Below are 15,138 nucleotides of genomic sequence, written 5' to 3'. Positions count from 1 at the left end.
TTCTATATTCAACTTTTTAAGAAACTGCCACATTGTTTTCCAAAGTGACTGCCCCACTTACATTCCTTCTAGGAGTGTATTTGGGTCATATTTCTCCATATGCTCTCCAGCACTTTTTATTATCTTTGACTTTCTTTTTTAAGACTCCCTAATCTGGACAGAGACTCTCCCTAAGGGTAGGGGCTGTATCTGTTGCTGTTGAAATTGTGGTGTAAGGGTAATGGTGGTATATGTGTAGTAGTGAGAAGGTGCATGTTAATGTCTCAAAATTTTATCCTATTATTTTGTTAAAGACCTCCTTATTTTATCAGCTCATTCCTCATGAAGCAGTAAGAGCTATGTCAGTGCTGTGGGAAACAGGCAGAGGACCTGTGGCTCCTACCCAGGAGATGTGGAGGCAAGGCTGTCTGCATCCTACTGTTAAAGCAAACTAAAGTATGGAAGGACTCCATACTTCTATATTTGAGTCCCTGTGAATGAACTGCAACCTAACTTAATAGTTAGACAAAATAGAAACCCTAACTTAGAAGTACGCACTGTAACAATAGCTGAGTCTTGGCCTCATCCCAGCAGCCATACTTCAACCACTCATACACCGCTGAGTGTTCAAACTGTGCTCAAACTGTGTTCAAATAAGGCAAAAGCCAAGTTGTAACCAATCCAGCTGTTTCTGTACATCACCTACAATTTCTGTACCTCATTCCCCACCCCCCTTTTTTTCTATAAATTTGTTCTAACCATGAGGCATCCCTGGTGTCTCTGACTCTGATGTGATTCTGGGGGCTGCTCGATTCACAAATCGTTCATTACTCAGTTAAACTCCTTTAAATTTAATTTGGCTAAAATTTTTCTTTTAACACTACCTTCTCAGAGACCCCTGCATCCCATTCACTCCACCCTGGCTGGTAGGAGACCTACTTACTGTTCTGGTCAACAGAGGCAGGATGACAGAATTCATTCATTGTTTCTTTCTTTGTTAACAGATAAAGTAAATGATGGCTCAACCAAAGAGGACAGGCCTTATAAGATCTTTTTCAGAGATCTCTTTCTTTTCAAAGAAAATGAAATGGCAGAAAAGAAAAGGGTAAGGTTTAATTAAAATCACAATGCTGATTAATGTTAGAATCATATCCACTTATCCATAGCTCTTATGAACTTTGCTGGGTTAAGATATGGAGTCAGCTACTGACCCAGGTGGTGTGTGCCCCACACCATGATGGGGAGACAGTGTAAACACATATGACAGAAAACCATCCAGCTGACGGTAGACACTGTGAAGATCGCCACCTAACGGAGGAAGAGAGATACACCACTGAAGTCCTGTAGGACAAGGATGTTACACGGTCCTTCATTGATTCCAACACACACATTTTCACATTTCTGAAATTGGTATCTAGCTTACATAGATGAGACGTCATACATCATTGGCTGTACATAAAATAATAGTGCGTCTTACAATAAGTGACATCTCAGAGTGGAGGAAATACAGTAACAGAGGCATGCCAAGGAAATCTAGAGGAAGGGGTCTTCATCTTTGTTGGTGAGAAGATGGAAAAAAGGGTGTTAGTGGTGAGGAGATAAAAGAGATGAGTCTTCAAGAATCAGATATGGATAAGACGATGTATATGTGTGTGCTGGGGAAGGGAGAAGGGATGAAAGTGGAGGAGGGGGCGCTGTTTTCAAACTATGTGGTATGAAGCTAGATCAATGGTGAGGCTCAGGTTCCCACCACGCCTTCCAGAGTTAATCTCACTACTCGTGTGGCCATCATACCTACATCACCTGGTTCACATTTCAGTAGACTTACTTTCTTTCTTCCCAGAGGTAAAAGTTGATTACAGAACTTTGTCTACCCTAATTAAGGTAAGGCAATTATCTAAAAATGCTCAACAACAGGTTCATCTCTGTGTGATGGTTCTTCAGCCTGTGTTGTATGGTTTTGTGGGATGTACTTAAAATTAAATTGAGAGAAGATGAATGAAATCACAAGGCTAATTTTTAAATATCTACTGGGGTGATTTATCCCCTTCCTCTTAAGTTTGTAATTCCACAGAACCAACCCTTGGAATTTCCAATTTTTGTTGTTGTTGTTTGTTTGTTTGTTTAGATGGAGTCTCGCTCTGTCACCCAGGCTAGAGTGCAGCAGCGCAATCTTGGCTCACTGCAACCTCTGACTTCCGGGTTCAAGCAATTCTTGTGTCTCAGCCTCTTGAGTAGCTGGGACTACAGGCGTGCACCACCACACCTGGCTAATTCTTGTATTTTTAGTAGAGATGGGGTTTTACTGTGTTGGCCAGGCTGGTCTCAAAATTTTGACCTCAGGTGATCTGCCCACCTTGGACTTCCAAAGTGCTGGGATTACAGGCGTGAGCCACCGCCCCCAGCCCAGAATTTCCAAATTTTAACTGCATTTTGAGCAAGACAGAATTGTGAAAATGAAGCTGGGGGGACATTTTCTAGTCTTGTGTTTGTGATGTGCATATTTAATAAAAGTTAAATGGTCTCACTTCATATAAGAAGGAAATTAAAACACACATTTCTTCAAAGAGAAGAAGCTTGGGTTGCTTGTTTAATGCTAAGATTTTGTTGCAAATGTTATTTTTATATATGATCACTAATTTTAAGATAACATATTTTTGTATATTAAAAATTCTTTTCAACTTTTCCACTCGGGCAGGAAAAACTTATGAACCAGAGCAGGAAACTCTACCAGAAAACGACTTTTTCATCCAGAATGAAGAGCCGTTCATACCTGAACCAAGTAGCTTTCTACTCTGAAAGGAGTGGTGGGACATTTGAAAAGTTTGGGTCAGATACCATTCTGATTCCTAGATTAATAGAAGGTGAGTCTAAGTTACTCTTTAAGAACATCATTTTGAACTCCAGAATCAGGAAGCTAATAAAATTAAATACCCTTACCTGATGTTGCAAAAACCTAATCTGGTTTTAGTGACCTTTGGAGGCAACACATTACAATACTATAAGATGATAATTACTACTCAGTGAAAGAAGACAATCTGATTATCAAAAATTCATGTGCGTATCCTACTTGTCAAACCAAGTAGCGCCTGTAAATGAGACAGAAAGTAGTTTGAAGTTAATGAAAATAAAGTGATTAATGCTAGGATGGTGGGGTCATGAAATCTTCCCCAAAATGAATCTTTTCCACATTTTTAAATTAAAAAGTTTAAAGGAAGGAAGGAAGGGAGGGAGGGAGGGAGGGAGAGAAAGGGAGGGAGGAAAAGTGGGGGTAGAGGGGAGGGGAGAAACCACACTCTGGGAGGTTAAGTTACTTTATTTTTGTGTATGCAGTAGCAGCAAATTGCTAGGTCCCCATCAAAGAAATCACATGCACAGCTAAGTGTCAGAGACAGATCAGTTAGCCTACGTAATAGAAGTGTCATTTCCATCTTTGCACAGCTGGCAGCCTGATTCTGGCTTTGCTCTCAAAGCACAACACCTGGGATGGCTGCAGGACTCTCCATTGCAGTATTCCACGGCCTCAGATCTCTCAAACTGGCCTTGACATCCCCAGTGAGTGGTGGAGGCGCTCTCAGGTCTAGGAAGGCTAGTGCTTTGGGCAGGGCTTTACTATTCATGGCTTCTTGGTTCAAAGATCTGCCTGATAGCTAGAGTAGCCAAAATGGGAAACTCACTATAACGAGTCTACTTAAGAATAAAATTCCATCAACTCAGCCAGATAGTACCATGTCAAAGTAGGCTGGAATGGTGACTGTGGCTCTAGTATTTAGTAAGTTGACAGCACAGGATTTTTTTGGAGATTGAAGTTTATTTTCAATTCAGCCAACCCATTGGACATGATCAAATGAAAGCTATATATTACTTTAATTCTTTTCTTCTATTAAAAATGTTTGAGTAAATTGAACCTGAATCTAATCAAGTAAATGTGAGGATCGAAGACCACGTTAGATAAAACCATGACAGTACAATATATCAGATCCATGATATGGGAAATTCTACAGAGAAATTGACCTTGTTTCTTGAACAAATGAATGGCATGGGGAAAAAAAGTTAGTGTGTGTAGGGTGTGGGAAGAGGGGGAGGCTGTCACAAATTTAAAACAGATTTTAGTGGTGGCTCATGCCTGTAATCCCAGCACTTTGGGAGGCAGAGGTGGGCAGATCACGAGGTCAGGAGATCGAGACTATCGTGGCTAACACGGTGAAACCCCATCTCTACTAAAAATGCAAAAAAAATTAGCTAGGCATGGTGGCACGTGCCTGTAGTCCCAGCTACTTGGAAGGCTGAGGCAGGAGAATCGCTTTAACCCGGGAGGCGGAGGTTGCGGTGAGCCAAGTTAGTGAGACTCTGTCTCAAAAAAAAAAAAAAAAAAAAAAGAGAGAGAGACTTTAGGATCCTTACCAGAAAATGTTTAGATTTTAATTTTTAAAATTCCAACAAGGTATTTTTAAGACAACCGGGAAGATTTGAACGCAGACTGTATATAAAACGACACTAAGGAATAGTTCATTTTGTTAGGGGTGATGGTGGTATTACCCTTATGATTTAAAACTTTTTATCTGCTAGAGTTACATATTAAAATATTTATGGATGAAATGATACAAAGGCTTGGATTTGCTTTGAAATATTCCAGGGAGGGAGACATTAAGGAAGGTGGCAATAAATGAGACAAGATTGGTAAAATGCCGATAATGTTGAAGTAGGTGACAGGTACACAGGGGAACATTATATGGCTCTCTATTTTTATGAATGTCAGTGATTACTGTAATTTAAAGTAGTTTTGTTTTGCTCTGTCACCCAGGCTGGAGTGCGTTGGTGCAATCTTGGCTCACTGCAACCTCTGTCTCCCAGGTTTAAGCAATTCTCATGTCTCAGCCTTTGAGTAGCTGGGACTACAGGTGCATGCCACCACACCTGGCTAATATTTTTGTATTTTTAGTAGAGACGGGGTTTTGCCATGTTAGCCAGGGTAGTCTCGAACTCCTGGGCTCAAGTGATCTACCCACCTCGGTCTCCCAAAATGCTAGGATTACAGGCATGGCTCACCACGCCCAGCCTAAAGTTTTAAAATCTATTCAAAAGACAGCTGTGTGATACGCGCTGATTGATTTCATATGCATTTTATTTAATCCTCTACAAAAAATTGTTAAATATTTTTGCCTCCTTTTTGTGTCTGATGAAAGTAGCTCATGGAGTCTGTCACTAATTTGGAGTCTCTCAGTGGGTGTAGAATTCAAGCCAAAACCTGTCTGACTCCAAAACTTGTTTGTTACCTCCCAATTAACATTTATTAATGATTATAATAATCATTGTTGCCATTACTAACTTTGAGAAATTAAATGCTTACTCATCCCAATTGTATTGTTTAAATCATAGCCGCTAACACTGATTAAGAAATTACTATGTGTTTTTGTAATATATTGTATCATTTCCCTCTCACAACACCACTATGAAGTAGAGGAGTGAATCTGCCCAGGCTTACTTTGCTTTGGTAATAAACCACTCCTAAATTTCAGCGGCTTCCAATAACAGAGGTTTAATTATCCTTCACTTATCAGTGTGGGTGCCTTTCACCGGGTCTTCTGCTGAAAGAACAGTTCCTGCCTAGGGTGTTGCTGGAGTTACAGCAAAGGGAGAAAGGAGAAAAACAGGTGGTGGTTCTTGAAGCTTCTTCCTGGAGGCAGTATAAATCCCATCCAATCCCATTCCCTGGGGTGAATCTTTCAATAGGCAAGCCTGACACCAACTTAGTGGGGAAAGAGAACCCTCTCACAGAGAGGGGCCACATGTATTTGGGAACAATAACATAGTCGGCCATAGGCAGTATCCTCATTTCACAAATGAGGAAACTGAGGCATAGAACGAGGGTAATTTACTCATGTTCTCACAGCTAGTAAGAGGTGAAGGTCAAATATGACCCAGGAAGACGTGGGCCTCCTAGGCAGCACAGGTTCAGTGGTCACTTGGAAATACTGTTTTCTATTTCTATTTGCTTTTTTTTTTGCTTTTATTATTAATTTTTGAGAGAATGTCCCACTTTGTCACCCAGGCTGGAGTGTAGTAGCATGATCATGACTCACTACAGCCTTGATTTTCTGGCTCAAATGATCCTCCCACCTTAGCACCCCCTCCTAAGTAGCTGGGACTACAGGCACCTGCAACCGCACCTGGCTAAGTTTTGTATATTTTTGTAGAGACAGGGTATTGCCATGCTGTCGAGGCTGGTCTCAAACTCCTGGCCTGAAGTGATCCACTCACCTCAGCCTCCCAAAGTGCTGGGATTATAGGCATGAGCCACTGGGCCTGGCCCTGCTTTTATTACTATTTTTAATTGACCCATAATAATCATACATATTGATGGGGAACGGTGTGATGTTTCAGTACATGTATAGACTGCGTCGTAATCAAATTGGAGTAATTATCATATTCATCACCTTAAACATTTATCATTTATTTGTGTTGGGAACATTCAAAATCCATTCTTCTAGTTATTTGAAAATATGTAACAAAATTATTAACTAGAGTCATTTTACAGCGCTATCTCACACTAGAACTTACTCCTGCTGTCTAGCTGTACTTGTGTATCTGTTAACCAACCTCTTATCCCCACCCCCATCCTTCCCTGCTTCTAGTGACTACTATTCTACCCTCTACTTCTATGAGGTCAATTTTTTAGCTTCCATGTAGGAGAGAATATTTAAATTCTTAAACTTTAGATTCAGGGGGTACATGTGTAGGTTTGTTACAAGGGTATGTTGCATGGTGCTGAGCGTTGGGCTTCTATTGATTGCATCACCCAAATAGTGAACATGGTACCCAATAGAAAGTTTTTCAAGCCTTGCTCCCCTCCCTTCCTCCCTGCTTCACGAGGCCTCAGTGTCTATTATTCCTGTCTTTATGTCCATGTGTATGCAATGTTTAGCTCCCACTTGTAAGTGAGAACATGCAGTATTTGCTTTTCTGTTTCTCTGTTAATTCACTTTGGAGAATGACTTCCAGCTCTATCCATGTTGCTGCAATGGACATGCTTTCATTCTTTGTTCACCGCTGCATAGTATTCCATGGTGTACATGTACCACATTTTCTTTATCCAGTCCACTGTTGATGGGCATCTAGGTTGAGTCCCTGTGTGTGCTAAGGTTAACAGTGTTGGGATGAACATACACGTGCAGGTGTCTTTTTGGTAGAACAATTTATTTTCTTTTGGGTAGATACCCAGTAACAGGATTGCTGAGTTGGATGATAGTCCTATTTTTAGTTCTTTGAAAAACCTCCAAACTGCTTTCCACAGGGGCTGAACTAGCGGCATATTTCCATCAACAGTGTATAAGCGTTCCATTTTCTCTGAAACCTAGTCATCTGTTATTTTACTTTTTAATCATAGCCATTCTGACGAGTGTGAGATGGCATCTCATTGTGATTTTGGTTTGCATTTCTCTGATTATTGGCAATGTTAGGCGTTCTTTCCAGTTTGTTGGTCATTTGTATGTCTTTTTTTTTTTGCCTGCTTTTTAGTGTGCCTGGTTTTTTGTTGTTGTTTTTGTTCATTTGTTTAAGTTCCTTATAGATTCTGGATATTAGGCCTTTGTTGAATGCATAGCTTGCAAATATTTTCTCCTATGCTATAGGTTGTTTGTTTAGTCTGTTGATAGGTGGTTTTTTTTTGGTTTGTTTGTTTTTTTTTTTTTTTTTTTGCTGTGCAGAAGCTCTTTACTTAAATTAGGTCTGAATTGCCAATTTTTATTTTTGTTGCATTTGGTTTTGAGAACTTTGCCTGGGCCAATGTCCAGAAGAGTATGACACAGGTTTTCTTTTGGGATTTGTATAGTTGGAGGTCTTATATTGAAGTCTTGAACCCCTCTTAAGTTTTTTATATGGTAAGAAGGAGGGGTCTAGTTTCATTCTTCTGCATGTGGCTAGCCAGTTTTCCCAGTGCCATTTATTGAAAAGGGGATCCTCTTCCCATTATTTATTACTGTCAACTTTGTTGAAGATCAGTTGGTTGTAGTTGTGCAGCTTTATTTCTCAGTTCTCTATTTTGTTCCATCGGTCTGGTCTATTTTTGTACCAGTACCATGCTGTTTTTGTTACTGTAGCCTTGTAGTATAGTTTGAAATCAGTAATATGATGAGTTCAGCTTTGTTCTTTTTGCTTAGGATTGTTTTGGCTATTTGGGCTCTTTTATGGCTCCATGTAATTTTTATGAATTATTAATTTATTTAGAGACAGTGCCTTGCCTAGGGCTTTATTTGGTTTGGTAGGTTTTTTTTTTTATTACTGATTTAATTTCAGAACACATTATTAGTTCGGGGTTACAATTTCTTCCTAATTCAATCTTGGGAGGTTGTGTGTTTCCAGGAATTTATCCATTTCCTCTAGATTTTCCAGTTTGTTGGCACAGGTGTTCATAACAGCTTCTGAAGATCTCTTGTATTTCTGTGGAATTGACTGTAATGTTACCTTTGTCATTTCTGAGTGTGCTTATTTGGACCTTCTCTCTTTTTTCTTTGTTAATCCAGCTAGTGTTTTGTCAATCTTGTTTATCCTTTCAAAGAATCAACTTTTGTCTCATTGATCCTTTGTATGGTTTTATTTTTTAGTCTCAGTTTCATTTAGTTCTGCTCTGATTTTAGTTATTTCTTTTCTTCTGCTAGCTATAGTTACATTCTTATTAAGAGATTTTATTTTATGCCACATTCTTTTGCTTTTTATGAAGCAAACATTATTGAAATGTAGCGTATGCATAAATTTCTAGAATGAAAAAAGCTTGAAAAGAAACGTTTGGTATTTTCTATTGCTAGATGGTAAAACTAGTTGTCATCTTTTCCTTTCCTGACATAAATTTGGTTTATGGTCCCAAAAACATTTTGCCTAAGAGCTTTGGTTTTAGGAATGGATTGGCCAAACATTAAGATTTAAAATAGTTCAGTCTTACTTGGTACAGCACAGGCTTAGGTTAGCTGTGTGACCTTGCATAAGAGTTTTGACAACTCTACACTTCAGGACTTCACAGACTGGATGGGGATAGTAGTAAGTAATGAAGTTTAGCCACTTAAACTTTAAGTTTTATTTTATGTCCAGAATATGATGGACATAAAATAAATTGTAATTACTATTATTAAATCCGTTTGAGTGGTTAGGAAAAGGTTTATTTGAAGGTGTAGCATTTTTTAAAGATCAGATACATACTCACTCTCTGACCTCACTCCTACCACTCCCTCTCTTGTCCCAAAAGACAACTGCCCAAAATGCCATAATCCCAAATGTTGAAATCCTGAAAGATCAAAATCTCAAAATAATTTAATCATATGGCTTTTATTTTATATTTTATATAGCATTTTTGAGGATGATGAACTAAACTTAAGTCTATTTCAACTTTCTTCACAGGTTCAGACACAAAAAGGACTGTCCATGAATTTATTAAGGACCACAGAGACAGGTTTTTGCTCGAGGTAGTAAAAATAACTTTTCTCCCCTAGCCAAATGGAAGACTTCCTGCATAGTGTCAAATATTTACCTTGACATTCTGCTTTTCTATTACACGTCCCAAATCTTTTGGTTGAACAGGTTGGATTTTTCGTGTGTTCATTAATTTGAAAAATCCTTACTGAGAGTTTACTATGTGCCAAGCAGTAAACAAAGCAAAGACCTGCCCCGAAAGGATTTACATGCCTTGGGCTGGCTCCCAAGCATGCATCACCAGCACGGAAGGTTCCAGGAAGTTATCCTTGACCCGTTTTTACAATCCACATCCAAATAGATCTTCAAATATTCAAATATTCTTTTTCAAAATGTATCCATAATCAGACTACTTTTCATGACCTCCACAGCTACCACTTCAGTCCAAGCCACCAACGTCTATCGCATGTATTATTGTTATAACTTCGAAGCCTGGGTCTCCTGCCCCTACTGTGGCTGCCCTGCAGTTGCTCTGTTCTCCACACAGTGAAAGGATCATGCCCTTCCTCCGCCAAAGGTCCCCAGCTCCCTCTCTGACCTCACTCCTACCACTCTTTCTCTTGTCCCAAAAGACAACTACCCAAAATGCCATAATCCCAAATGTTGAAATCCTGAAAGATCAAAGTCTCAAAAATAGAGTTCTGAAAAACATAAACTTAAAAATTCTTTAAAAGACATTTATTTACAGTTTTAAAGGGGGATTTTTTTTTTGAGAACATACGACAACATGACAGACCTTCTCTTAAGCCACTTTATACAATGAAATAGGCAATAACAACATACGTATTTTTGCCAGTACAAATACACAGGCATTCTAACAACAATTGCACAGGTGTAACCATTATGAGCAGACTAACTATATGCAGAAAGAAATAGGTCCAAAAGCAAAATGTATAAATGGATATTGCTCTGGTTGGTAATTTATGCACCCAGCTTTATAACTGCAGTCATCAAATAAACTTTATAAATAACACATCGAAATTCACTTTTAGAAGCCTTTGATTGTTCCCTAATTCCAAATCTGTCATTATGTCAATATATTTTTTGGAGACGCAACTGAAGTCCATTTTCTTCTGAATAAAGGCAATAACAAGGTAATAGTTCTGTCTCACATGATGCCACTATCCTGTGATTGTGATTTTCAGGATTCTAGACATTAGGGATTTTAGAATTTTGATCTTTCAGGATTTCATCATTTGGGATTATGGAATTCAGTATTGTGTACTAGAGATGATTCAAACCCTTTCTGTTTCTCTTGCTCATTCTGCTCCAGCCTCCGTGGCCTCCTTGCCGTTCCTGGGACACACCAATCACTCTCTTGCCTCCAGGCTAATGCCATGGAGGCCTTTCTTTATATCAGGTTGGTGCAAAAGTAATTGTGGGTTTTGCTATTTCAATGACAAAAGCCGCAATTAATTACTTTTGCTCCAACCTAATAGGAGGAATATTCCTCCCACAGAAATCCTCATGGTTGGTTTCCTACTTCCTTCCAGTCTCTGTTTAATTCTCACCACATCAGGGAGACTTTCCTTGGCTGCTCTCTACATGATAGCAACCCCCTGCCCTTGTCCACAAGCACCCCATCCTGCTTTCATCAGCTTCCTTCCTGAATGGACACTCCATGCCAGCAGTTATGTTTCTTTGGATTGTCACTCAATTTACACCCCTTAAAACAGTCCTCACACACAGTAGGCACTCAATAAGTATTGGTGAATAAAGTAATGATTGAAGCATTATTTTGTTATAAACTTGGAGGGTCTAATTATTGGTTGTTATTTATTTAAAATTATCTCATTTCCATATTTTAAATTCATTTATATTATAAATGTATGTGGCCTTATTTATGATTTGTTTTTTTCCTGCATGGCATTAAAAACCAAAATGGATCTGAGTGTGGTGGCTCACGCCTGTAATCCCAGCACTGTGGGAAGCCACGGCGGGTGGATTGCTTGAGCTCAGGAGTTTGAGATCAGCCTGGCCGACATGGCAAAAACCCTAAAAATACTCTACTAAAAATACAAAAATTAGCTAGGAATGGTGGTGTGTACCTACAAGTACCAGCTACCTGAGCGGCTGAGGTGGGAGGATTGCTTGAGCTTGGGTCGTCGAAGCTGCCATGAGCCAAGATCACCCCACTGCACTCTAGCCTGGGTGACAGAGACCCTGTCTCAAAAACAAATCAAAACAAAAACACCAAGTGGATTCTTATATTCTGTACTAAAAAAAAATAGAAGTAAATAGACTAAAAAAAAATAGAAGTAAATAGAAGGCAGATGTCAAAGTTGTGTTTGGGGATCTAGACAGGCCTCTTTGATTATAGTTAGACATGGCACCCTTGGGCTGGCACCTAGGGATGCTCCACTGGCATGGCAGAGTTACTGCTTTCTCCCATGGTCTTCTTATTGGCGGAGAAGCTGGTAGCTTTTGTGGCTGCAGACAGTCCAGTTTCCCAATTCCCAGAAAGTGCTGGGGGGTAATACACTGTAGGTAATACAGGCTGCACCTGCTCTTTGGAGGAACAGGCAGCTATTTTTTATTTGTGGGGCAGAGCCCTTTTGGAACAACACTGACGCTCTTCATAAAAGTAAGAGAAGGAAATTAGTCTCCCTTGTAATTGTCCCCCAAATAAAAACTCCTTCAGGAAATGAAGTCCATTGCTTCAAGATTTAGGCATGCTATTATTTCTATTACAAATGTTTGCTTGCTGTGCAAGCTACTTTCTCCTGTATTATAAACCTGTTGAAATGTACTAGAAATGTGGAATAATGTTTTTATACTTCTGTCTTCAATGCCCCTAGTATGCTTTGTCAACCAAAAGAAACACAATCAAAAAGTTTGAAAAGTGCATAGCAATGAGGGAAAGGCAACTCGAAAAAGCAGAGAAAAAGCTCCAACATGACGCACTGGCCTTTGAAGAGTTCCTTCGAGAAAATGACCAGGAATCTGTAGACGCTCTGAAATTGTTAGTTTCATCACTCTGGCCAAATCCCTCCTACCTCTTTTGTTTGTTTGTTTCTAAGAAGCCAATTACCAAATCTTCATTGCTTTTCAGGGCGGCACAAGAAACAATAAACAAACTCCAAATGACAGCAGAGCTGAAGAAAGCAAGCATGGAGGTACAAGCAGTGAAAAGGTGAGGGCGGGCTCCACCTTCTTGTGGCCAGATTTCCCGGCACATTAAAACCTATTTGTGCCAGATAAGACCTGGGCTGGACACCGTGGCTCACGCCTGTAATCCCAGTGCTTTGGGAGGGCAAGGTGGGTGGATCACAAGGTCAAGAGATTGAGACCATCCTGGCCAACTTGGTGAAACTCCATGTCTACTAAAAAAATGCAAAAATTAGCTGGTGTGGTGCCGTGCAACTGTAGTCCCAGCTACTCAGGAGGCTGAGGCAGGATAATCTCTTGAACACAGGAGGCAGAGATTGCAGTGAGCCGAGATTGCGCCACTGCACTCCAGCCTGGGTGACAGAGCAAGACTCCGTCTAAAACAAACCAACTAAAAAACCATCCTATTCATGCCATGTAAGACCTAATAATCTTGATCTATCAAGATTTCTTCCTGCCTGGGTATCGGGACAGAATGTGGCTTCTGGCTGGAAAGCCTCTCTAACTTGTAGATACAGAAGCAAAAAAAATTAGTTGAAGCAAAACAATGTTAGGAATAAACAATAAATTGTTGTCTAAGTGCCCTTCATTCATTCATTCATTTTCTTTTTACACTTTTGGTTTAGTCTGATTGTACTTTTTCATTCATTCTGAGACATGTTCTCTCCCAGCATTTTAACATCTCTGAAATTGGGATTCATTCTATAATTATCATATAAATATTTTTTATATTTATTCTTAACACTTTGTAGAAACTAGCATTGCTATTATAAACTAAGAGCTGCTGGGCACACTGCTCACCTCTCAGCTCCTTTGGAAGCTGAGGCGGGAGGATCGCTTGAGCCCAGGAGTTCAAGTGAAGTCCGAGCAACACAGTAGGACCCCATCTCTAATAAAAATAGATAACAATTAAAAACTAAGATCTATAAAGAGAAAAACGTATTGGAGCAGGAGTTGGGATAAAATTGTACCATCTGTCACTCTTTTTCAAACTTGGATGTTTCCTTCTATGGTCAAAGAAACTGACTTGAACTAATTTTTTTTTTGAGATGGAGTTTCTCTCTTGTCCAAGCTGGAGTGCAATGGTGCAATCTTGATTGACTGCAACTTCTGCCTCCTGGTTTCAAGCAATTCTCCCGTCTCAGACTCCCAAGTAGCTGGAATTACAGGCGTGAACCACCACACCCGGCTAATTGTTTGTATTTTTAGAAGAAACAGGGTTCCACCATGTTAGCCAGGCTAGTCTCGAACTCCTGGCCTCCCAAAGTGCTGGGATTACAGGTGTGAGCCACCACGCCCAGCCTAACTAATATTAAGTAGCTAAAGAAGCTTCCTTCTGTCATCATTTTTGGACAGTAATTTCATGATTCAGAAGACATTGTAGTGCTGGTATCAGGTCAATGCTAAAATTTACTTTTCCTTTTTGAGAACTTGATGCTTACCTCTCTCTCCTCTAGACCTAAGCCCTAGGCTTCTTAGATCCTTCAGACAAGCTAGTCTGAAATGAAGCAAATGAACTGGATGGTGGTTTCTCTGAAACCAACTGCACTAACAGAATGTGTGTTTCACATTCTGGCTACAGCAGGCTCTTCTGTTTTAGGAGCCTAAAGCTGACAGTGCATCAAGATGGAGAATTTCCTTCTCTCTTTCACCCCCTAATGCAATTAGCAGATTCTATCCATTTGTAGACTATTTCTAGAGCTAGAGTAGCAGCCTCTACTACTTTTGTGCAAAGCACTGCATTTATGCACAATAGCCACCGAGTTGAATCCTCCAAACAGCCCTGCCGAAAAGAACTTTTGATCGTTTATGTGTCACATCTTCCTAGAAAGGTGCAGGAGATCATGAAACACAAGCTTGCAGTGACGTGAGGGTAGCAGGTGCTCTTCTCTCTTTATGGGCTTGAGATGGCCCCAGGAGTCCTCCCCTATAGGCAGTGTTGGAACGGGAAGGGGAGCATCTTCTGAAGCTTTTGCTTGGAAGCTGTATCATTCCAGCCAATTGTCACCCAGTGTTCTTTGTAGCATATCTGGGAGGATTTCAATCTAAAACCAAGGCAGTGGTAGAATGAAAGGCTCCCATCAATTCTTCCAGCTGGTGATGCGTGAGGCAGCCATTTACTGACCCTTGAAAATCACTCTCACACCAGGACTGAAGGAAGGCTCTCACAGAAGTATTAAAGCTGAGAACATGGATATGAAGTACTCTTGATAAGGGTATTGGTGACGGTGTGAGTAATGAAGGCTCTGAAAGATAAAGGATTGGGGGCTCCCTTTCAAGTGGGCCTTCTTTTGTTATTTTAACATCCCTCTTTGTCAACTTTGTAACATAATACTGTCAGGCAGTGTGAAGCCGGGCAAAAGCTTTTGGTCCAAGTCACTCAGTATTGGCAAGAGCATGGGCATCTGAGTCAGACAGACCTAGGCTTGAGAACTGGTTCTACCATTTACATCTCCTTTCCAAGATAAGAATAATAGTACCTATTTTAAAGTGCTGGCCCGAGGATAAGCCTGTGTCTGTAGTGTGTCCTGCCTATAGTAGTAGATGCTCATTAAATGTTAGTTTCTTTCTTCTCGTTACAAATGTACC

At 40.1% G+C, this 15,138-nt stretch overlaps 1 protein-coding gene across 1 annotated transcript in view; it reads left to right on the top strand.

The window, feature by feature from the left end:
• CCDC38 (coiled-coil domain containing 38) overlaps positions 1-15,138 on the top strand; it is a 55,195-nt gene that overhangs the window by 12,557 nt on the left and 27,500 nt on the right. Inside the window, exons 3-7 of the mRNA XM_032298505.1 lie at positions 984-1,084; positions 2,678-2,843; positions 9,370-9,434; positions 12,240-12,403; positions 12,494-12,574. Coding sequence (XP_032154396.1) covers positions 984-1,084; positions 2,678-2,843; positions 9,370-9,434; positions 12,240-12,403; positions 12,494-12,574 — 577 coding nt within the window. The remainder of the gene's footprint in view (positions 1-983; positions 1,085-2,677; positions 2,844-9,369; positions 9,435-12,239; positions 12,404-12,493; positions 12,575-15,138) is intronic.

Source organism: Sapajus apella, unplaced genomic scaffold (assembly GCF_009761245.1).
Source record: "Sapajus apella isolate SASKATOON/1434 unplaced genomic scaffold, GSC_monkey_1.0 scaffold2, whole genome shotgun sequence".
Classification (NCBI taxonomy): Eukaryota; Metazoa; Chordata; class Mammalia; order Primates; family Cebidae; genus Sapajus; species Sapajus apella.
This window is presented reverse-complemented; position numbering and strand designations above follow the sequence as displayed.